The sequence below is a fragment of the Zingiber officinale genome, chromosome 7B (genome assembly GCF_018446385.1).
Source record: "Zingiber officinale cultivar Zhangliang chromosome 7B, Zo_v1.1, whole genome shotgun sequence".
NCBI lineage: Eukaryota > Viridiplantae > Streptophyta > Magnoliopsida > Zingiberales > Zingiberaceae > Zingiber > Zingiber officinale.
The window spans coordinates 96,023,594-96,046,103 of record NC_055999.1 but is presented as its reverse complement, the minus strand read 5'-3'; the positions used below and the strand labels follow the sequence as shown (position 1 = coordinate 96,046,103).

Genomic DNA, 22,510 nt, shown 5'->3' with positions numbered 1-22,510 from the left:
CCACCTCCGCTTTGGTGCGTTCAGCAGAGCGCCCATCCCGTTCGGCAGCCAGTTGGGACTCCAGCTTTTTAGATTGTTGATCTAGAGCCCGGACTTCAACTTTCATCTTATCCAGATCAGCAATCGCTCGCCTCTTCCGGCCACTGGCGCGCTTCACGTCCCCGTCACGCTTCTTCACCAAGTCTTCGAGTCGGGCTACCTCTGCAGCCAGATCGGCAGCCTTCTTCTGTTCGGCCTCGAGGGCTTGTTTCTCCCGCTCGGCCGTGGGACCTCCCGACACTTGGAGTTTTTCCAGGAGATCCTCCAACTCGGCTAGCCGATGGCTAGTGGCGATTTGCTCAGCCCAACGCTATAAGGGAAATAATAAAATCAGGAGCCAAACGGTAACATGGCACGGGGAGAAAAATGAGCGTACCTGAGTGGCCTGCTGCATGTTGTTATCGCCCAGCTACTTGGGCGTCATGAGGGCCACCTGAATCTGGCGCCCTCGAAGAGCTTGGCAAGCGGACCCGTCAGGGTTACTTCGTGAACGGGGCTCGATGGCCGATCGGCGGACAATAGATATTCCTCCGATGGGAATCGGAGGGTGGTCTTGATGGTCGGGTGGCCGGCCGGCGCTTCTTCAGCCGCGGTCGCCTGACACGAGGACTCCCCTATGGTGGAAGTTTCACCCAACCGTCGTAAGCGACGACGAGTCCGTGGAGGAGAGCCAGAGGGCTGTGCAGTAGGTGAGGTCACTGGGGTCCCGATCCGCGACGGCGTGTGATCTGGCGAAGCGACCTCGATCGGTGCCTGTGGCTCGCCCTCCTGGGTCGGCGGAAGGCTGGAGTGTCTTCGACGTTTTCGCCGAACTTCCAGTGGTGGATCCCCGACCTGAGGGACTCCCAGCTCGGCGGGGGCCGAGGAAACAGGATCCGCCTCAACCTCCGTTGAAGCGGATGGGGTAACTTCTGTTTCAGGGGCAGACTGCGCCCCCCCCCTCTCCTGCATCTGCCGGGCGGCTGGGTATGAGACCCCGCTCGGCGAGCTCTTTTTTGGTGGCCGGCTCAATTTCCACGACCTTCAATTTCAGATGGCCGGTAGCCTTGGAGCGCCACATGACTTCAGCTGCAGCAGAAGAAATTAAAATCAGTTAGACAAAAAATGTGAAAGAAGTAAAGAGTCCTTACCCATGCGGTAGGGGAGGTTGGCCCGAACGGGAGATAATCCAAAAATATACAACACTCCCTTGAGAAGCAACTGGTCGATTTTGTACCGTTGACCGGACAACCAGTTTGCCGCATGAAGGTAAGCTGGACTGCTTCTGAATTTGCCGAGCTCTGGCTGGGTCGGCACTGTTGGTTGCTACTCGGAAAACCTATAGGTTCCACTGTACAAAAATTTTGTACAAAGGTCTGAACCTTTTCCTAGCTACCATGTGTTCTTTTAAATTAAATTTTGGATCGCCTGCGGAACTTAACACGTTTGATCCAAAACTTAATCTATTTGTTCTTTTAGGTTTTGACTTGGATCTCCTGCGGAACTTAACACGTTTGACCCAAGTCTCCTTAAGTTATTAATTCCATTAAATATTAATTTCCATAAAAGGTTCCCAGTACTGACGTGGCGAGGCACATGGCCTTCTTGGATATGGGAGCAACCACCACCGACTAGACAAAACCTTTAATAGAAAGTTAATATTTAATTTCCTAAAATAACTTTAGGTTAACCAAAGAGAACAATCAAATCACAAGGAAAAGAAAGAAACAAAAGAACACAACTTCGAAAAACCATATTCGAAACACTAGAACGTAAGCCTCTTGTATTTGGTATTATTTCCATAAATAACTAGCATGATGCGGAAATAAAAATTACTAGTTATACCTTGTAGAAAAAACCTCTTGATCTTCTACCGTATTCCTCTTCTTATCCCGGACGTCGTGTGGGCGACGATCTTCCGAGATGAGAACCACCACGCACCTTCTTCTTCTCCAAGCAAGGTTCGGCCACAAGAAGAACCACCTCCAAGGAAGAAGAACTTGATCACCACCAATGCTCCAAAGGATCTTCAAGATGAGGCTTCCTCCTCTTCTTCTTCTCCTTCCTAGGTCCGGCCACCAACAAGAGCTCTAAGAGATGTATGGTTCGGCCACCAAAAGAGAAGAAAGAAGAAAGGCTAGGGCCGGCCACAAGAAGAAGAAAAGAGGGAGAGAAAAATAAAAAATATTATCTCTCTTCAAGGCATCTTAACCCCCTCTTTTATAATCTTTGGCCTTGACAATTAAGGAAACTTATTAAAAATAATATCAATAGCTTTCCTTAATATGAATTAATGAGGAATTAATAAAATAAAAACTCCCCATTAAATTCATATGGCCGGCCACAATTTAAAGAGAAGAAAAATTTCCAATCAACAAAAATTTCCTTATTTGTTTTTGTAAATTTAATTTCTCTCCAAAATCCCTTCATGGTTGATAAAAAGGAAATTTCTATAATTTTAATTTTATCAACATGTGGATAATATTTAAAGAGAAAATAAAACATCTCTACAATCTACAAATAAGGAAAGAGATCTAATCTTTTTCTTTAATCTTTTGTAGATCTATTACAAGAGAGATATTTTAATTTTAATTCTCTTTAAATTATATCTTCCACATAATAATAAAAATTAAAATTAAATTTCTTTTTTAATTTATTTTGGCCGGCCCTACTAGCTTGGGTTCAAGCTCGGCCACCCAATTTTATACCTAGGCCGGCCCTAGCTTGTTCCCAAGCTAGCTTGGCCGGCCCCTATTGGGTAGGTTTAGAAGGTGGGTATAGGTGGGTATAGAACTCTATAAATAAGAGGCTACGATAGGGACCGAGAGGAGGAATTGGTTTTGGTCTCCCGATAAAATTAAGCATCCCGTGTTCGCCCCGAACACACAACTTAATTTTATCAATGATAATTCATTCCACTAGAGAACTATCATTGAACTACCGCACCAATCCCAAATTACATTTTTGGGCTCCTTCTTATTATGAGTGTGTTAGTCTCCCGTGTTTAAGATATTGAATGTCCACTAATTAAGTGAGTTACCGACAACTCATTTAATTAATATCTAAGTCCAAGAGTAGTACCACTCAACCTTATCGTCATGTCGGACTAAGTCCACGCAGGGTTTAACATGACAATCCTTATGAGCTCCTCTTGGGGACATTATCAACCTAGTATCTCTAGGACACGCTTCCTTCTATAATCAACAACACACACTATAAGTGATACCATTTCCCAACTTATCGGGTTTATTGATTCATCGAACTAAATCTCACCCATTGATAAATTAAAGAAATAAATATCAAATATATGTGCTTGTTATTATATCAGGATTAAGAGCACACACTTCCATAATAACCGAGGTCTTTGTTTCTTTATAAAGTCAGTATAAAAGAAACGACCTCAAATGGTCCTACTCAATACACTCTAAGTGTACTAGTGTAATTATACAGTCAAGATAAACTGATACCTAATTACACTACGACCTTCTAATGGTTTGTTCCTTTCCATTTTGGTCGTGAGCTACTGTTTATAATTTATAAGGTACTGATAACATGATCCTCTGTGTTTGACACCACACACCATGTTATCTACAATATAAATTAATTGAACAACTACATTTATCACAAATGTAGACATTTGACCAATGTGATTCTTATCTCTAGATAAATGTTTATACCAAAAGCTAGGCTTTTAGTATACACTCTAACAATCTCCCACTTATACTAAAAGACTAAGTTGTCATATCAGCTGCCATACATCTGATTCCCAACCCTTCAACATGCCCATCAAAAGCTCTTGCCTTAAGGACCTTAGTGAAAGGATCTATAGGTCATCACCTGATGCAATCTAGGCGGCAACAACTTCTCCTCGTTTATACAATTTCTTGTATTGGGTGGTACTTGCGCTCTATTGTGTTTACTTGCCTTATAGACTTATGGTTTCTTCGAGTTTGCTACTGCACCAACATTATTACAATAAATTGTAATAATCTTTGGACAAACCAGAAATCATATCTAAGTCTATCTTGAGGTTATTGAGTCATTCAGCTTTTATGGCTACCTCAGAGGTTTGCTATATACTAAGCTTCTATGGTGGAGTCCAGAAAAACACCTATGTTTATCACTCTTCCATAGTTATGACTTTACCTCCTAAAGTAAACACAAAACCCCGAGGTTGACTTATTATTGTCCCTATCCGATTGGAAGCCAAAATCCGTGTAACCCACAGGGACCAAATTAACTGCCTTGTAAGCTAGCATATAATCTTTAGTGCCTCTAAGGTACTTTAATATATACTTTACTGCAGTCCAATGTCCTTGTCTAGGGTTACTTTGATATCTGCTAACTATGCTCTTAGCAAAACAGATTTCTGATCTCGTGCATAGCATACATTAGGTTGTCTAACTGCCGAAGCATAAAGAACTGCCTACATGTCCTCAATCTCCTTTAATGTCATCGGAGACATCTCTTTAGATAAAGACACTCCATGCTTAAAAGGTAAGAAACCTTTTGAGGAGTTTTGCATGCTTAAAACGAGCAAGGATTTTTTCGATGTATCAAGCTTGGAATAAATATATTTTTTCTTGTGATCCCTTATTACTTTGATCTCAAGAATATATACATTCTCCCAAGTCCTTTATATCTAATTGTTTGGACAACCATACTCTTACTTCTGACAACTTTTTGATATTGTTTCCAACTACTAAAAATGTTATCTACGTATAGTACAAGAAATACCACCACGCTTCCATCACACCTTTTGTATACACAAGACTTATCCGGTTACTAAATAAATCCATAGGTCTGAATTACTTTGATAAACCGGATGTTCCAAGACCTTGAAGCTTTGCCTCAGTCCATAGACTGATTGAGCTTTACACAAGATGTTCTTAGCCCTTTGCAATGAACCATTCTGGTTGCTTTATATGGATGCTTTCTTCAAGACTTCCATTAAGGAATGCTGTCTTGACATCCACTTGCCAAATAGATAAAAGAATCCGGATAGACTTAAGCATGGCTACCAGTGAAAAAAGTTTCCTTTTTCATCAAGCCTTGCTTTGAAGGTTTCAACCTTCCTGTCTATCCCTCTTTTCCTATTATAGACCTTTTACACCCAAAGGCTTTTACACCACTTGGTGGTTCTATAAGCTTCCAGATTTTATTAGAATACATATATTCTAATTCTATTATTCATTACTCTTTGCCAAGATGTCGCATATTTATCTTGAGTGCTTCATCATATGTCCGGAGATCAGGTTTATGTCCTTCGGATCGAGTCCAAAAACTCTCTCAAAACATGACCTATTTAGGTTGCTAACAACCCTCCCACTACGACAAGGCACTTTCTCGCAATTGTGTATCATTTGTGATACGTGTTGCAGTTTTCTTGTGGTATCTCATCTTGTACAGTTGGTACTAGGTTAGACATGTCCTTTATTATTTCCTTAAGAACAAATTTACTTATGAGCACGTGGTTCATTATATAGTCCTTTTCTAAAAATCAGTCATTGATGCTAACAATGACTTTCTGATTTTAAGACTATAAACCTACTTTTGTTTATCTAGGATAACTTACAAACAAGTGAACTCCTATCCAACTTATCAATGTCTCTCATATGTGCTAGATTACCCGAATCCGAATATGCTTCAAAATAGGTTTTCACCTATTCAGCAATTCTATATGAGTAGAGAGTTCTAACTTGGAAGGTACTATGTTCACTTTCGTTTTCAGAGTTTATCCTTAAAACAAATTTGGTAATTTTCTGAATAACTCATCATCTATCTAATTATTCCATAAGAGTCCTTTACCTTCTTTCTACTACACCATTCTGTTGGAGTGTACCAGATGTAGTTAGTTGGGATTGAATCCCTACTTCTGATAATTGACTCCTAAATTCTCCCAAGAGGTACTTGCCACTACGATCTTACCGTAGTGTCTTGATATTTTTCCACATCAGCCTCGTACTCTTTGAACTAATCAAAGCACTTAGACTTGCGGCACATCAAGTAAATATATCCGTATCTCAAATAGTTATCTATAAAATAGATGAAATATTTGAAACAACCTCTTGCCTGGATGCTCATAGGATCACACAAATCAGAATGAACCAATTCCTATATATCTTTGGTTCCATACTCCTTAGACTTAAAAGCTCCTTGGTTATTTTCCTTCCAAGTAAGACTCGCAGGTTGGAAAGATTTCCACTACTAATGAACCCAAAAGTTCATCAGCTACCAATGAATCCTACTCAAGTATAACCTAACTTTTAGATGTCAAAGATATAATTGGTTCATTTCCGAAGGTTACTTTCTCTTAAAATTAGAAGATGTGTTACTAATTTCCATTTGTTGCATCGTGGGAGTTATTGGATTATAAATTGTCAACCACCATACCAGAATAGATAACTTCCCTTTTTTTCTTGATAACAACTTTGTTATCAAAATAGACACAATATCTATAATAGTTTAGAAACTGAAGTCAGGTTCTTTCTAAACTTGGTACGTAAAGACAATTACTTAAAATTCATATTTTATTCTTATCAAAGGATAAACATCTCCCACTGCAATAGCTACCACTTTTACAGTAGTGCCCATGTGGACGGTGATTTACCTTTCATTTAGTTGTCGGGTTTCCTGGAACCCTGCAATGAATTGCAGACATGATTAATGGCATCTTGTATCTACACTCCAGGTTCTGGTAGATAACACCACTAGACATGTTTCAACTAATGAATTAAATACACCTAAATTGTTCTTAGTTCTAAGAAGACAGTCTACCTTAATGTCCAAGTCTTATTTCCAATCATTACAATTTGGGACTACTAAGTCTTTTTCTATAGTATGACTACTAGGGATTGACAAACATCCTAAGAATCACAAAAATATTTGGTCAAGATCAACTTCTTAAAATCTCCATAAATTTTGCGTATACAAAATTGAAGAGGAGATTTCATTAATTTTATTATCTCGTCAACTTTACTTTATGACGAATAAAATTAATAGTTGGTCTATCTTTAATCAAATATTTGGTCAAGACTCTAAATTTAAAATAATATTGATTCCTCTAACAATACTATTTAAATTTACCAACACCTCAAAACACCGTGAATTTTGCATGCCACGTTAGTATGGACGTATACAAAATCATCATTTGTAAGAGGAAGGTTTTACCCATTAATTATCTTGTCAACGTAACTTTATGACAAATAAAATTATCTCAAACACCGTTAATTTTGTATGCCACGTTAGTGTGGACGTATACAAAATCAATCATTTGTAAGAGGGTTTTAACCCTTTAATTTTATTATCTTGTCAACCTAGTTTTATGACAAATTAATAGTTGGTTTCATTTGGTCACACAAATAATAGCAGTGACTCCGATGGGGAGGATACTATTAGATGTGTCTAAGTGTATACCATTACTTGACACTAAGTCCATTAATAAGATTATGCCCCTTCCGTTGGGGAAGATCACACGCCTTTAACTTCGTCACCACAAAATGGAAGGGAGATGATCATAGTGATCCACACCAAGAAGGAAGGCACTCAGAGCCAACGCGCAAGCTTGTTTGCATCACTTACAAACCAGTAATGGAGACCATGGGATTTACTTAAAAATCCCTCTCCCACTTAGTTATTTATGAATGAGGAATTTTAACTATGCTAGCCTACTAAACTTGTAAACTAACATACACACACAGCACAATATAAAAGCAATAAATAGAAAATCTAATTTTCAACTATTATGGCTTTTATCTCTAGTTGTCCTCCGTGTGTTGTCATCCCAAGCTGCTGCCATATTTGGCCACCGCCACCGGGTCTAGCTGTCGCATCCATCTTGCTCCTAGTTCCGCTGCGCCTCTGGTCCTTAGAAGGTTCCACGCTTTGCAAGATTCGATCCGCGACATAAATAGAATTTTACATTTTTGATCCTATATTCCATAAAAGGAATGTACATGTATCTAGATCAAAAATAAAATCCTAATAAAACTAAATACAGCTCCTGCTGTATTTTAATACAATCATGCACACACAGATAAATGCCCTTGACATGTCCAAGGGTCCAATCACACACATAATAACTAAAAGCCATAATAGTTGGATCCTGCATCCACAAAGTTAGCACATCCTACTATTATCCTGCCTAAATTATGTATGACATGTGCATAATTAAACTAATACCAAATACACAGAGGCAAAACCCTAGCTCTGATACCAATTGTTGGTTGCTACTCGGAAAACCTATAGGTTCCACTGTACAAAAATTTTGTACAAAGGTCTGAACCTTTTCCTAGCTACCATGTGTTCTTTTAAATTAAATTTTGGATCGCCTGCGGAACTTAACACGTTTGATCCAAAACTTAATCTATTTGTTCTTTTAGGTTTTGACTTGGATCTTCTACGAAACTTAACACGTTTGACCCAAGTCTCCTTAAGTTATTAATTCCATTAAATATTAATTTCCATAAAAGGTTCCCAGTACTGACGTGGCGAGACACATGGCCTTCTTGGATATGGGAGCAACCACCACCGACTAGACAAAACCTTTAATAGAAAGCTAATATTTAATTTCCTAAAATAACTTTAGGTTAACCAAAGAGAACAATCAAATCACAAGGAAAAGAAAGAAACAAAAGAACACAACTTCGAAAAACCATATTCGAAACACTAGAACGTAAGCCTCTTGTATTTGGTATTATTTCCATAAATAACTAGCATGATGCGGAAATAGAAATTACTAGTTATACCTTGTAGAAAAAACCTCTTGATCTTCTACCGTATTCCTCTTCTTATCCCGGACGTCGTGTGGGCGACGATCTTCCGAGATGAGAACCACCACGCACCTTCTTCTTCTCCAAGCAAGGTTCGGCCACAAGAAGAACCACCTCCAAGGAAGAAGAACTTGATCACCACCAATGCTCCAAAGGATCTTCAAGATGAGGCTTCCTCCTCTTCTTCTTCTCCTTCCTAGGTCCGGCCACCAACAAGAGCTCCAAGAGATGTATGGTTCGGCCACCAAAAGAGAAGAAAGAAGAAAGGCTAGGGCCGGCCACAAGAAGAAGAAAAGAGGGAGAGAAAAATAAAAAATATTATCTCTCTTCAAGGCACCTTAACCCCCTCTTTTATAATCCTTGGCCTTGACAATTAAGGAAACTTATTAAAAATAATATCAATAGCTTTCCTTAATATGAATTAATGAGGAATTAATAAAATAAAAACTCCCCATTAAATTCATATGGCCGGCCACAATTTAAAGAGAAGAAAAATTTCCAATCAACAAAAATTTCCTTATTTGTTTTTGTAAATTTAATTTCTCTCCAAAATCCCTTCATGGTTGATAAAAAGGAAATTTCTATAATTTTAATTTTATCAACATGTGGATAATATTTAAAGAGAAAATAAAACATCTCTACAATCTACAAATAAGGAAAGAGATCTAATCTTTTTCTTTAATCTTTTGTAGATCTATTACAAGAGAGATATTTTAATTTTAATTCTCTTTAAATTATATCTTCCACATAATAATAAAAATTAAAATTAAATTTCTTTTTTAATTTATTTTGGCCGGCCCTACTAGCTTGGGTTCAAGCTAGGGCCGGCCACCCAATTTTATACCTAGGCCGGCCCTAGCTTGTTCCCAAGCTAGCTTGGCCGGCCCCTATTGGGTAGGTTTAGAAGGTGGGTATAGGTGGGTATAGAACTCTATAAATAAGAGGCTACGATAGGGACCGAGAGGAGGAATTGGTTTTGGTCTCCCGATAAAATTAAGCATCCCGTGTTCGCCCCGAACACACAACTTAATTTTATCAATGATAATTCATTCCACTAGAGAACTATCATTGAACTACCGCACCAATCCCAAATTACATTTTGGGCTCCTTCTTATTATGAGTGTGTTAGTCTCCTGTGTTTAAGATATTGAATGTCCACTAATTAAGTGAGTTACCGACAACTCATTTAATTAATATCTAAGTCCAAGAGTAGTACCACTCAACCTTATCGCCATGTCGGACTAAGTCCACCGCAGGTTTAACATGACAATCCTTATGAGCTCCTCTTGGGGACATTATCAACCTAGTATCTCTAGGACACGGTTCTTCTATAATCAACAACACACACTATAAGTGATACCATTTCCCAACTTATCGGGTTTATTGATTCATCGAACTAAATCTCACCCATTGATAAATTAAAGAAATAAATATCAAATATATGTGCTTGTTATTATTTCAGGATTAAGAGCACACACTTCCATAATAACCGAGGTCTTTGTTTCTTTATAAAATCAGTATAAAAGAAACGACCTCAAATGGTCCTACTCAATACACTCTGAGTGTACTAGTGTAATTATACAGTCAAGATAAACTGATACCTAATTACACTACGACCTTCTAATGGTTTGTTCCTTTCCATTTTGGTCGTGAGCTACTGTTTATAATTTATAAGGTACTGATAACATGATCCTCTGTGTTTGACACCACACACCATGTTATCTACAATATAAATTAATTGAACAACTACATTTATCACAAATGTAGACATTTGACCAATGTGATTCTTATCTCTAGATAAATGTTTATACCAAAAGCTAGGCTTTTAGTATACACTCTAACAGGCACAGCGGTCTGCCATTTGCTTCTAAACGCTGGCCGCTCGGGAAGTCGTATGTAGAAGAAGAACTCCTTCCAGTGTTTGTTGGAGGTCGGCATATTATCAAAAAATTTGAAGCCTATTCTACTTTGGAAAATAAAAGTGCCCAACTCGGATTGTTTGGGATAGAAGAAATAGTGGAATATCTTGGGGTCGAGTGGGATACTGTGCAGCTTAAAGAGGACGACCACCCCGCTCAGCAGCGTAAAGGAATTCGGCACAAGTTGGCCGAGCGGGATGCGAAAATAATTACAAACCTCTAAAATAAAGGGATGGGTAGGAAATCTAAGGCCGCCCTGGAATTGGTCTAGAAAAAAACAAATGGTGCCGATCGGGGGGTCATGGGGCCGGTCAGTCGGGTCGGCTATAACTATTTCATGGTTATCAGGAATCCCATACGTCCGAACAAGGCGCCGAGCACCCTGCTCATCAAATCGACTCTCCATGGTCAGGTACCAAGGGCCATGAACACCAACAGCGGGTTCGGAGGAGCTTGCCATCTCGAAGAAGCAAAAAGATAGCAAGAAATCGAAGGAATGAGAACAAAAGAGCCAAAACAAGTTGGGAAGACCTTGTAAACGAAGGGAGAAGACTCACTGAGAAGGAAACGGACGGAAAGGATCACCGGTGAGATGGTAGCCGCCGAAAAACAGGAACTGGATCGTCGGAGGTCACGGCAGAGGAAGAGACAGAAGGACAACGCGCAAGCGAATATGCGGCGAAGGAAGGAGACGGAGGCTTTATACGGCTGAGGTCGGTCGGCCTCCGCCGTCGGATGCAGGTCACGGGAGACAAGGTCATCATCTAACCGTCCATTTCAAAGCAATCGGCGTCCCATCGTACGGATCATCACCGCCACGCAAGAGGAGCCACGTGGCGCTCTGTCACCAGGTGCAATTAAGGCGCCCATACCGCGCATGCTTCGGCTTAATGGAGAGGATTTGCGTGATTTTCGAGAAGATTTAGACAAGCAAACATCCACGTTGAGCGACAAGACAACCAAAACGAAGAGCCGAGCGGCTGAATTTGGCAGAAGGGCCGAACGGCCCTAGCGCTCGGACACATAGTCCAGTCAGTCGGACTCACTGCCTCCTTCGACTAGACTTGAAGGGAAGGCAAGTGATCCGGCGGTAAGAATGGGGGATCCACTTCCTGAAGGGTCTCAGCTTGAGGACAGATGGAGGGCTGACTAAGCGGTTAATGGCCGCGCCGAGCAGCTGAGTAGGTCCAAGCGGAACCAAAGATAACCCAGTCATGGGCTGGGGTTTCCGACGCCAAGGCGGGAGAACCGAATGGCCGAGCGGGGCGTCTGCTCGGCTGGGACCGAAGGGCCGAGCGGGTGGTCCGTTCGGCCAGGATAAGGGCGAGGGTACGAAGGTTAGCCGAGCGGCCTATTCGTTTGGCTCAGGATATGGGATGTCAATAACGGCATGTCTGATGATTACGCCGTACACAAGAGTGCACGATGGAGGATCTTGCCGTCACATCATGGAAAGGTTGATACAGTAGCAGTATGGCCTCATGAACATCCTTCTGACAGACCCATACCTGGGCATGGTCAAAAGCAGGTGGTTGCTTTGATTGGCGCGCCCAGGCTTCTTCGAGAGGTCTATATAAGGTCTCCATTTCTTCACCGGAGGTATGCAAGTCTTCATCTTGAGGCCACCTTTTTGTTATTCCTCGCCTGACTTGAGCGTCGGAGGGCCGTCGCCGGGACACCCCTCCCGGCTCGGTTTTGCTGCAGGTTCGCCGGAGCACTCGAGGATCCAGCAGGGAGCGCCACGTACCAGTGTCCGTTGACTCCTGATTCGGACAGGATCATATGGTATAATCAGAAAAAAAAATTATCAATTGCGATAATATTTTATTTTTTATTTCATATATGGTAATGTTTATGTATTTTTTAAATTATTAATAATATTCCTAATGTTAATAATTTATAGATTTAAATTCTATATAAATTTAATTATATTTAAGGTAAAATAGGAAGAAGAGAAGAAATATATATAATGGAAAAATATGGGATCCATGCAAAAACTTGTTGAAAAGTTTTTTTTTTTTTTTTTTTTTTTTTTTTAATGATAGATATATAAAAAAATTTACTTTTGAGGTATCCTTGACAAGATATTAAAGGAGATTTTTTTGAGGATGTCCTTGTTTGCGGATGCTCTTATTCGCCGTATCAGTTATTTCTAAGGACTGGCTCCAATTTGTATGACACGTTAAAATTATTTTTGCATGTACTTTTTCTGTACTCGCTCTGTTATGGAAGCGGATCCTTTTGTATTGTTTAACCGGCCCTTTTTCTCACGAAAGCATAGTTTCAGTAAAAATAGAAAACAAATTCTAGTATTTGTGTACGAGGGACCACTGATGAGTACATATCCATTAATCAAAGTAAAGTCAACGATCTAAAGAACTCACAAATTTCTTCCAACATACCACACACGAAGCATTCACCTGTTATAAAGAGGATTTGAACCAGCAGGGATCATTCTCCTCCAGTCCAAAGTGTTATGGGAAGGAGACTGATACGGTAATGAAAACGGCCCATAGAAGATGGGTTAAAGTAGGAAAGAATGACGGATGTGGAGGTCAAAATAAAAATAATCAAAGTGTAGGTCTCTTGGCAAGACATAGTGGGTTGAACAGGATGCATGGTTGGTCGGACATGGGTATTCGGACGACCAGCTACAGGGAGCTTGTGACGATGGTCAGAGACAAGGCATAAATCTCCCAATTCTCGTCCCGACCAAACGCCATGACTGATCAGATGAAAGGCAGCTCTCTGACAACAAAAAGACCGAACAAAGGAAAATAACTTTATTCAGTATAACCGAACGAGTACGTCCTTGTCGAGCGACCTTTGATCGGCGTCCATTCGGCCTACAATGGGGTTTATCTGTGTATCTCATCATACCTTTTTGAAGACTTGTGTCACTAACAACGAAGCATGTCCAACAGTCAGACTGTCATTTAGAAATTTCTAACCTGTCACATCAGAGATTTATGTGCTCGTTTAAAGAAAAATGTCAGTGATACTTTTTGAATTATATTTTATTAAGATGTTTTGGAAAACGTGCATATGTTTTGAAATGTGTGCGTAAATATTACAGTGACACCTTAAAAGGGGATTCCTATCTACGAACGGAGGTATGCGCAACTTTACGATTCGACACGTTCTTTATTACAGTATTCTTACTATTCTCCACTGTGTCAGGAACTTACTTAAATTTCGTAGGGCCAACGTCGGAAACTCCTTCCCTGCTCAGTACTACACCTTTTGTATTGTAGGACCGTGCGAAGTCACGGTTTAGTTAACCCCACAATCACATCCCTAGTTTACTATCTTCTCCGTTTTCAGACAACATCTTCTCCGCTTTCAGACAACATCAAAGACATCATGGAGGAAACAGAGAGCAAAATGATGATCGTCAGACACTTGCTATTTTATTGTAGTTTGGTCTTGTTTCACTTAGATTTTAGACTGAAGACGTATTGTTGTATTTGGGCACCTCCTTTGCTTTGAACAACAAAAGGCTAGTTTTTACAAGAAAAGACAGCATATGGGTTAAACGTAACTTCATTTTACCACCAAGAAAACATTGTTCAGACCCACAGTGCGGTACTATTTACAAGTACCAAGACAATTAAGTTCATGGAAGGAGGCTGATGGGATTGCAGACAACCTGCTACAATTCCTTGATCAGGGAGTTAATCCGATCATTCATTTTTTGGCCGAAGGGCCCCTTCGTATCAGATTTGATCGCTTGCTTCGCTTAAAGATGATGTACCAGCAGTTTCCACAGTCTTGTGGTGTTCCACTTCAATGAAGGATTGAGTTCTGGGAACACAATTGCTCAGGGCATCAAGCTGTTCGCTCACATGCTCGCCTCTGCAAACACACCCCTTCATCATGTGTGCTGCAGATTAGTCATGTTTCAAACTCATTGAGCCATCGGACCAGATGTTTGGTCAGTTTCACAGAACCATGAACAGGATTGATGCGTATGAACAGGAGGCGAGAGATTCATGTTTCCATTTGCCTGATATGAACAAAAAAAACAAGGCACCAGCAAAGTTAGTGTAGAGTTGCAGTGGCCAAAAGAACAGCATCGATCGCAAGGTGCCAAAACCCACTACAGAAGTCCAAAGTAAGAGGCGAATTGTGTTACGACTGTTCAAGTTGATAACTTTTGTCCCGTACCGATCAGCATGGGCTTGACTCATCGTTCCACCTACTGTGACTGTCCTCTGAGATCTAGTTACTAAATTTATCATTGTTTAATGAATCATGATCGGGGGAATCTACAACCTTCAGAAAAATCAAAATGATGAAGAATGTTGGATGAACAAAGTCCACACGAAAAAGGAGAATGTTTGGTCAAAAGATTAAACTGCATTTCTTAAAGCCATTGAACTGCTTTTCATAACGAACTAATGGAGAGAAACTAAGCATCATCTCACACACGTCTGCTTTCTGCAAAAAATCACCACTTAGACGTCCTCAAAGCTAAAGTGAAAGAGAAAGCACTGGCATGTCGATCCCACATGGACCATGAATCATCAATCTTTCTCACAAACATCTGAAACAAAGAAAGAAGGAAAGAAAAGCATCCCTTCACTTTAGCCAATATGCTTTTCTTCTCGCATGCTTAGTAGTCATGACAGCACTAACCATCATTCCATGCAGCAAAAACATGCATTTGGGCTGCAGAAGTAGTCGGCCTCAGTTGCAGTGGCGGAACCAATGAACTTAGAGTGGGATTGAACTTGGGTGTGCCAAGGCCACAGGCAAACATGGTGGAGAGACCGGTCCGGTCGGGACTCCCTTCCCTAGAACTGCCCAAGCTTGTGACCAAGGATGAGTGGTTTGATAGATGGGCATTGTTTAGCTTCTCAGAATCGTCAGCCGCTCGCACTGAATTCCCTGATTCCGAGCCAATCAGTCCACCATGAATTGCTGATTTGTATGTCATAGGACTCCTGTAGTCTCCATTGATCATCAAGGGTTCATGGTCATGAGGCCCAGCTGATGGAACTGCCTCAGTGGAGTGATAGAGGAGCATCTTCCACCCCGAACCTGCAATATTGCCTACTTCAGCTGGTTCTCCATGTAGACTCTTCTCCGAGTGAACATCTTTAGCTGCTTCAGTTGCCTTGTTCTTCCTTGCAAGCTCCCCTGGCAGTAATGTACTACTTGCTATGATCTTCTCTACGTCGTATCTTGTTATGTCAAAATTAGTAACCGCATTCACCCCGCGAAATTTTATAGCAGCAATATCATATGCTTCGGCTGCTTCCTCTTGAGTACCTGAAGTCGATCTAGTCTATGATAACCATGGCCTTAGTGAATTGAGAAGCTCGTTAAGTATGCAGAGAACTTACTAAAGGTTCCCAGATAAAGATCCTTGTTTCCGGCAACTCTGCCAATTCTAGCTTGCCATCTTCCATGTTGGTGATGCCTGCAGAAAGTTCAGAAGACTAACAAATAATGAAAAGATGCTAGAACAACGACATGGTTCTTACGAACGACTTGACCTTTACCTTGTTACTCCTCGGTAAATCGAAGCCCCTCGAGAAAAACCACTGCTGTTTCTGCAAGCATTTGAAGGCACAAAAAAAAGGTTTTAGTCATCTTTGATTTAGTAAGTAAACGGTATAGAAATCTTCAGTGGATATACCTTCTTAGGTGGGCAACATACTCTTGCCTGCTCATGCTCTTCATCTCATCCATCTCTTCCTGGTAACTCTCCAACTGCGCATCAAACTCGTGGAGAGCAAAACATTGTTAGGAATTCAAACATAGTAATAAAAAAAACACAAAATCTATGAGTCGATGGATGATAGATACAGGGAAGTTAATGTGTGTTGATGGTCCCCAGTACTTCAATGCAGCCAAGTCATAAGCCCTCGCAGCTTTGTCCTCAGTATCATACCCCCCTGAAGGGAGCCAAAGTTGATGCTTAGAGACAGTATTTTAGATTAAAACAATAAAACCAAAGCAGATTCAATATAGTGCAATTCAGGAGACCTACCTAGATAAACTGTCGGAGCACAGAAAGAATTATGGCATTCCCAAGCATGAAAACAAAGGGATATATTAATGAAAGTTGATAAAAAAACTTAAAGAAGCATTAGAAGTAAGGGCGATTGTTTATGCTTCTAACCTTGTCTTCCTTTTCTTGACTGACCTTCTTTCTTGCAGCTGTTGTCCCAGAGATGAGCTTCGTATCTCCCGGTCCACCTATGCCTGAGGAAGAAGATACAAGGTTTGCAACATAATATACTAATGGATGCATGCTAAAGAAAAGAATGGCTCATTGAATATTACTAACCTTGTGACACCTCTATATTGTGATGTCCTCTGCCCAAATGTGTCGATGGACTTCCTATGAACTGGTTGCTTCTGGCTTCCTTTAACAGACCTCAGCTTCTTGTTGGTACCAAAGGCCATGCACTGATCAGTTGCAGAAGAAACCGGCAGCGTTGGAGCTGTGACACAGCTCGACTGTGAGCCAGGGCTCATGGACAGGCTCAGGGATTGCAGCTCCCCGAACCCAGCTGCGCCATTAACGGAGCTGGTGCCCATCCCCACTTCCTCACTGAAACTCCCAGCCACCCAATTTTTGAGGCTCGGGAGGCCATCGTCTTCTTCTGCCATGGCTCCCTCGATCTGTCCCCCCTGATACATACCGTTGCCTGAGCACATCCCTTCCTGCAAGGGTTGCAAGAACAGCTGGTGATGTTGCGCTAGAATCTGGTGTGGGTTTTGATAGTAGTGGAGGCTGTCCAAGCTCAAAGCCATTGCTTCCCTTTCGAAGTTGGAATAGTGTTGATGGAGGGGGACCGTGTTTGGTCCGCTGCCACCTAAGAAGTCTTCGAGCTTCCGGGTTGGAGACGCCATGGCTCCTTCATGGCATGCAAAGGAACGAGTATAGGATTTTTCAGGAAACTAGTTCTGTTTGGAGCTTAACTAAAAGAGGTCAAATTAAAAAAAAAAAAAAATGTAACCTTGGTGCTGTGATCTTGTGATGGCTTCCATGACAGGCAACTGAGAGCAATAAAACCCTGCTGCCTGATCTCCTTCCCCTCCATAGCAGATTCCGGTGGTGGGAGATACAAAGAAGCTGCATGGGACTGCAGAAGAAGAAACATCAGCCGTGGTGATCAGCTGACGATGGCTCCCATGATGATGATGATGATGTGGCGGCTCCGAAGCAACTTCCATGTTCTTGTGAGGAGAGAGAGAGAAGCCAAGCCAGTTGCTGCTATTGTTCATGGATTTCATCTTCGACTCTCGCTGCTAGCTGAACACTCTTAAGAAGACGAAGAAGGTAATAAAACTAATGAACATATCTCCGTGAAAGCGCCGGAAAAAAAAAAGAGACAAGTTCAATGAAGATTTTACCCTCGATCGTCTACGACACAAATAACCCAACCATTGTCTTCCCCCTTGCGACAACTATGTGGCAGGAAAAAGCTAGGCACTCGAGAAGAAGATTACCGCAACACAACCGCAGGACCTATAAACTAAAGGGAAAAAAGAGGAATTAGCTGAGCTCCTCCACTAAACAAAAATCTGTATCAATACAAAACCATGCAGCACTCCATAGGGATCTGTGTTCCGAGAAGCACCATGTAAGCTTGTAGCTTTTTCTTCCCTTGCTTTTCTTAAGATCCTTAAACCTTCGTCCAAGAGAGATGGGAAGAGGAGCAGACAGCCAGTTACACCAACATGTAATGTTAGCTTGGCTTGGCAGCATCCATGAAGTAGGATACTGAGTAAGCCCTTCCCTTGGCCATGGCTGATGTGTGTTTAGATATCAATGAGCACTAAGGTGGTTACTGTGGTACCAAAAACAAGGTTGCTCTTTGCACAGTTTGGTGTATGTGAGATGCCATATGGATTGACTGGGGAGCGAAGACAACTGTGCAACCAGCCACTTTAGCACAGTACGAGCCTCCTACCTTAGATATAGCAGTGCAATCCAAGGATCCGATTAAACCTGCTATTATGCTCCTCCTGTTCCCATTTATTATCTCTTTACACAGCTCTGTCATCCAAAAAAATAATGGAGATAAAAGCATCACTCACTAAGATGTGTAAACTGATGAAGAGAAACATGCTATAATGATATTTGCTTAGAAATGATTAGAAAATGACCACCCCGATACAACTTGATACAATCATGATTATCATAGCCATTTCACATAGCTCTAAACAATCAACCAAAGCTCATAGCTGATTGCTTGGGAAGTGGAATACGTTGGATGGTGATGTTATCATGCAGGCTAAGGAGATTCCATAAGGCTTTATCGAGGCTTTTTTTATTGGCATGCAAGTGTGCATGGCCTTCAAATAGACAATTTTTCCCTGGAGAATGATTAGGAAGCAGGAAAGCATATGGAATGGAAGAGAGACAGAGACCAGGAAAGAAAGAGGAGAAGAGGGATGCTTCTAGTTCCTCGTTCTTTTTTGACCATCCCAATGATGACTGCACACGCAAATGGCACGATGTCTCCTAACTCGGAGGAATGTCCAAATCATTCCATTGCGCCTTTTCCTCTCATTCTCACTAATCTTGCTTCAGTTTTATAACGATCCTCTCACTTAAGAACAAGGTTTATTGTCAAAACATTGTTCATGTTCATCATTTATATGTTAGTACTGCAAGCTCACTCAAGGACAAGGTCTCTAAGATAGATACAAACATATAAAACCAGCTCATTTCTGATACATATATACCTCTGTCTTGTTTCCTCAGGGGACCTCATGTTTGTAGCGAAAGAAGCATGCATAGGCAATCAGCTGTGAGAATAATCTCTGTTATTACCTACACCCACACGTGTATGATTTATATTCATCACACATGAGTATGGACAGAGAGAGTGAGTACAAAACAAGCAATCTACAATGGCATTATCTTGACGATTTCTTTTCAGAGGCTGCAGGGATGAATATTTCAGTGGTTCAAAAAGACTTTGTTTGAATATTAACATTCATTCCATCCACTTCCTTTCCTACGTCATGTAATCTAAGGAAAATGATTTATTAAAGGGCCCATCGTATGGTCCCCTGGTCACCTCACCAATTCTTAAGTCAGCCAGTTCATATACACAGAGTAGTTAATCTGAAAAGGTGTCTGTTAAAGTGGATAACAGATATCAAGCTCATTAAGTAGATGAATCAAGAAATCTTATATATCCATATCAAGTGTGCTTACTGTATTCAAACATTCGAGATAAGTTTATATATATATATATATATATATATATATAGATCGATCTTTGTCTATATGCTACTTTGCCAAAGTTGTTAGGTGTGGTCTCCTCTCCTTTTCTTCACTGTGCCTTTGCATGCGCACACCTAATCATGCCAAAGCAATTCTTAGCTTTCATGGAACAGACATTTGCCTCTCATGCACTCTCACGCCTGAGTGGAGAGATTTATATAGAGACAGAGGATCTACAAGGCAAAGGCTCGACCTTTTTCTTCCTTGAATGAAGATGTGGTACATCACCTCAGGAAAGAAAAGGCTCGCTTGAGTCGCTGGTTACAGAGAAAAAAGCACAGCAATAAGCAATGCCAGTTTAAAGCTCACAAGAGACAAAGGTCAGTGGGGAGGTATGAAACCATAAAAGGAGAAGCTATGTGGGAATTTCAACCATCAACCAAGGAAAAAAAACCCACCATCTGTCCCCCTTGCCGTGTATTTGTTAAAGTAGAATCTAGTACCTAAATAGTTTTGGGTCACACACATGAACACAAGAGCTACAGTCCAAACAGATGAAATGACAATTCATACAGCAACTTCTGATACTGTTGCATTTTGTTTTCATTGAAGAAACAAGCTGTGTGTGACTTGAGGCCCGTTTACAGTTTCAATTTTCTGAATGCATGTGCATCCAATTAGCATACAGGGCTTTGCTGAATGGAACAGTTCCTACAATTAAAGATTCGAGTGACAGAAACACTTAAGATAGTTTAACATATGGCATCAATAAGACAAAGCATATACAAGTAATGCCTTGAAAAGCTAGTCCAACCCTTTAATTCTCAACTACTCTGGGTTCTATAAATGAATAATATAAGAAGGCATAAAATACCAGTGACATGCAAGCTGCAACTACTGTTCAGAAGCAATGGCTAGTTATTTAATGTGTGCTTGCTTAGCTTTCACATGGGAAACAATAAATCCAAACAAAATCCAAGTAAAATACCCTACGAGAATAGAAGACAGTCTAAAGGTGAAGAGCAAGGAGGTCTATTCGGATGGCAACTGAATGAAAGTGACAACAGCCTCGCGAGGGAGGGAACATGACTAAAGTCAATCTGAGAGAGGTGGAGGAGAGTGTGTAAGCTCGCATGACATTCCACTTTCCAGTAGCTGCATTAACTCACAATTAAGGATCCAATTAAAGACTGTTACTAACCCTCTGCCTTCCAAGTTTCAGCAGCCATGTTCCTGATCGTAAATGTGAATTATGCCTGAAATGTCAATTACCAGAGGCATGTCATTTGGTCATCAACCTTAAGTGCGGATGTGAGAGAGTGGTTAGCGCATGAAATGTTATCATCGTGAGATCTTGAGTTTGAATCTTGATAAAATCAAAATAAATATCTTCTTTATGTAGCCGTCCGTAATTGGTAAATGTGTTAATCATTATTTCAAATATCAGTAACCGCTCGTGATTTAATTTTTCCGTGTTAATCTTGAGATGAATTGACAGAGATACTAAGAACGAGTGTATTGATCTTTTATTACCGTGATACGAGAGAGGAGACAGCGCAATGGCCCCAGCCAACCCTGCTGCATCTTCCCCCACCAACACTGGCAAGTTACTGGATGGGACGGTAAAAAAAAGATGAGCAGAACAGAACAGACACAGAAAAGCCAGAGGCTAAGAACAGCAAGAGAGAGGCATGCATTGAAGAGATTTAGACAAATCATCAAAATAAACATCTGGCTCAAGGGCTATATCTCTACAGTGTAGCAGGTCTGCAGCCCTGCGGTCCTTCCCTCACGTCAGTCCGCACTGGTGGGATCCTTGTTCAAATGGATGTGAGCATGCCTCCACATTTCCATCTGTTTCGTTGTGATTAAAGAAAGCCTGGGTCGAGGACAGAGCCTTCAATGCTCTTGGTCTTGTCTTGAGGCTCTTTCCTGCCAAAGCTGTAAAGGAATTTACTTTCTCATATTTATCTTTTCCATTTCCTTTTTCAAAAAATTAAAAAAATTGGAAAATAAATACTGAAAAAGTTACCAATCGGCCCATGCGTTTGTTAACTTGTTAGCACCTAGATTGGGCCTCCATGGTGCCAACCATCCTCTCCCTTCTCCTCACTTGTCCACTCGAATGGACAAGCCACTATGTAACCCTCTCTTTGCCTTTATGTTTTGTCATCCCTGATTTCCTGATGGAGATGCCACGCAAAGGTACTGCAAATTGGAGGAGAAACCTCGTCAGTCTCCGGAGGTTATGGTCTTTGCATGGAAACGTGTATGGATCCATTTTCTTCATGAAAAGCAGTGCCCAGACGCCACTGAAGACCGAGGCGGGAAGAAAAAACAAGCTATAGTAAACTGTCAAATGATTTGATATGGAATGCTGAGACAGCAGGAGGCAGTGCATAAATTGATCGCCTTCTAAAACCTTCAATGGCATAGAGAACAGCTTGTATTCTCCTATTCCGAAAATCCTGCTGTGAGAAATGAAATGTCTACCTTGGTCCTCTGCCAGCTTCGGAGTCTCAGGCTGGATGAAGAGACCAGAGAGATTCTCCCGGCGATCTACTTGGCTTCAGACTACGTACTGCCGCATGACACATCCGAGCTTT

The 22,510-nt window shown here is 41.0% G+C and overlaps 1 protein-coding gene across 3 annotated transcripts; it reads right to left on the bottom strand.

The window, feature by feature from the left end:
• Positions 1–15,047: 15,047 nt before the first annotated feature.
• Positions 15,048–18,653, bottom strand: LOC122006398 (AP2-like ethylene-responsive transcription factor AIL1). Of its 3 annotated transcripts, none has more exons than XM_042561887.1 (11): positions 18,307–18,653; positions 18,080–18,201; positions 17,683–17,978; positions 17,007–17,580; positions 16,839–16,921; positions 16,707–16,715; positions 16,523–16,611; positions 16,353–16,438; positions 16,216–16,266; positions 16,057–16,133; positions 15,048–15,982 (listed from the first exon to the last, which is right to left on the bottom strand). In XM_042561887.1, the coding sequence occupies exons 3-11, from the start codon at positions 17,957–17,959 to the stop codon at positions 15,342–15,344; spliced, it is 1,887 nt and encodes a 628-aa protein (XP_042417821.1). In that variant the 5' UTR covers positions 17,960–17,978; positions 18,080–18,201; positions 18,307–18,653; the 3' UTR covers positions 15,048–15,341. The 3 variants fall into 3 exon arrangements, with proteins under 3 accessions (XP_042417821.1, XP_042417820.1, XP_042417822.1); XM_042561886.1 differs by having other exon boundaries at positions 17,683–17,987; positions 18,307–18,645; XM_042561888.1 differs by having other exon boundaries at positions 16,353–16,426; positions 17,683–17,987; positions 18,307–18,636.
• Positions 18,654–22,510: the final 3,857 nt, after the last annotated feature.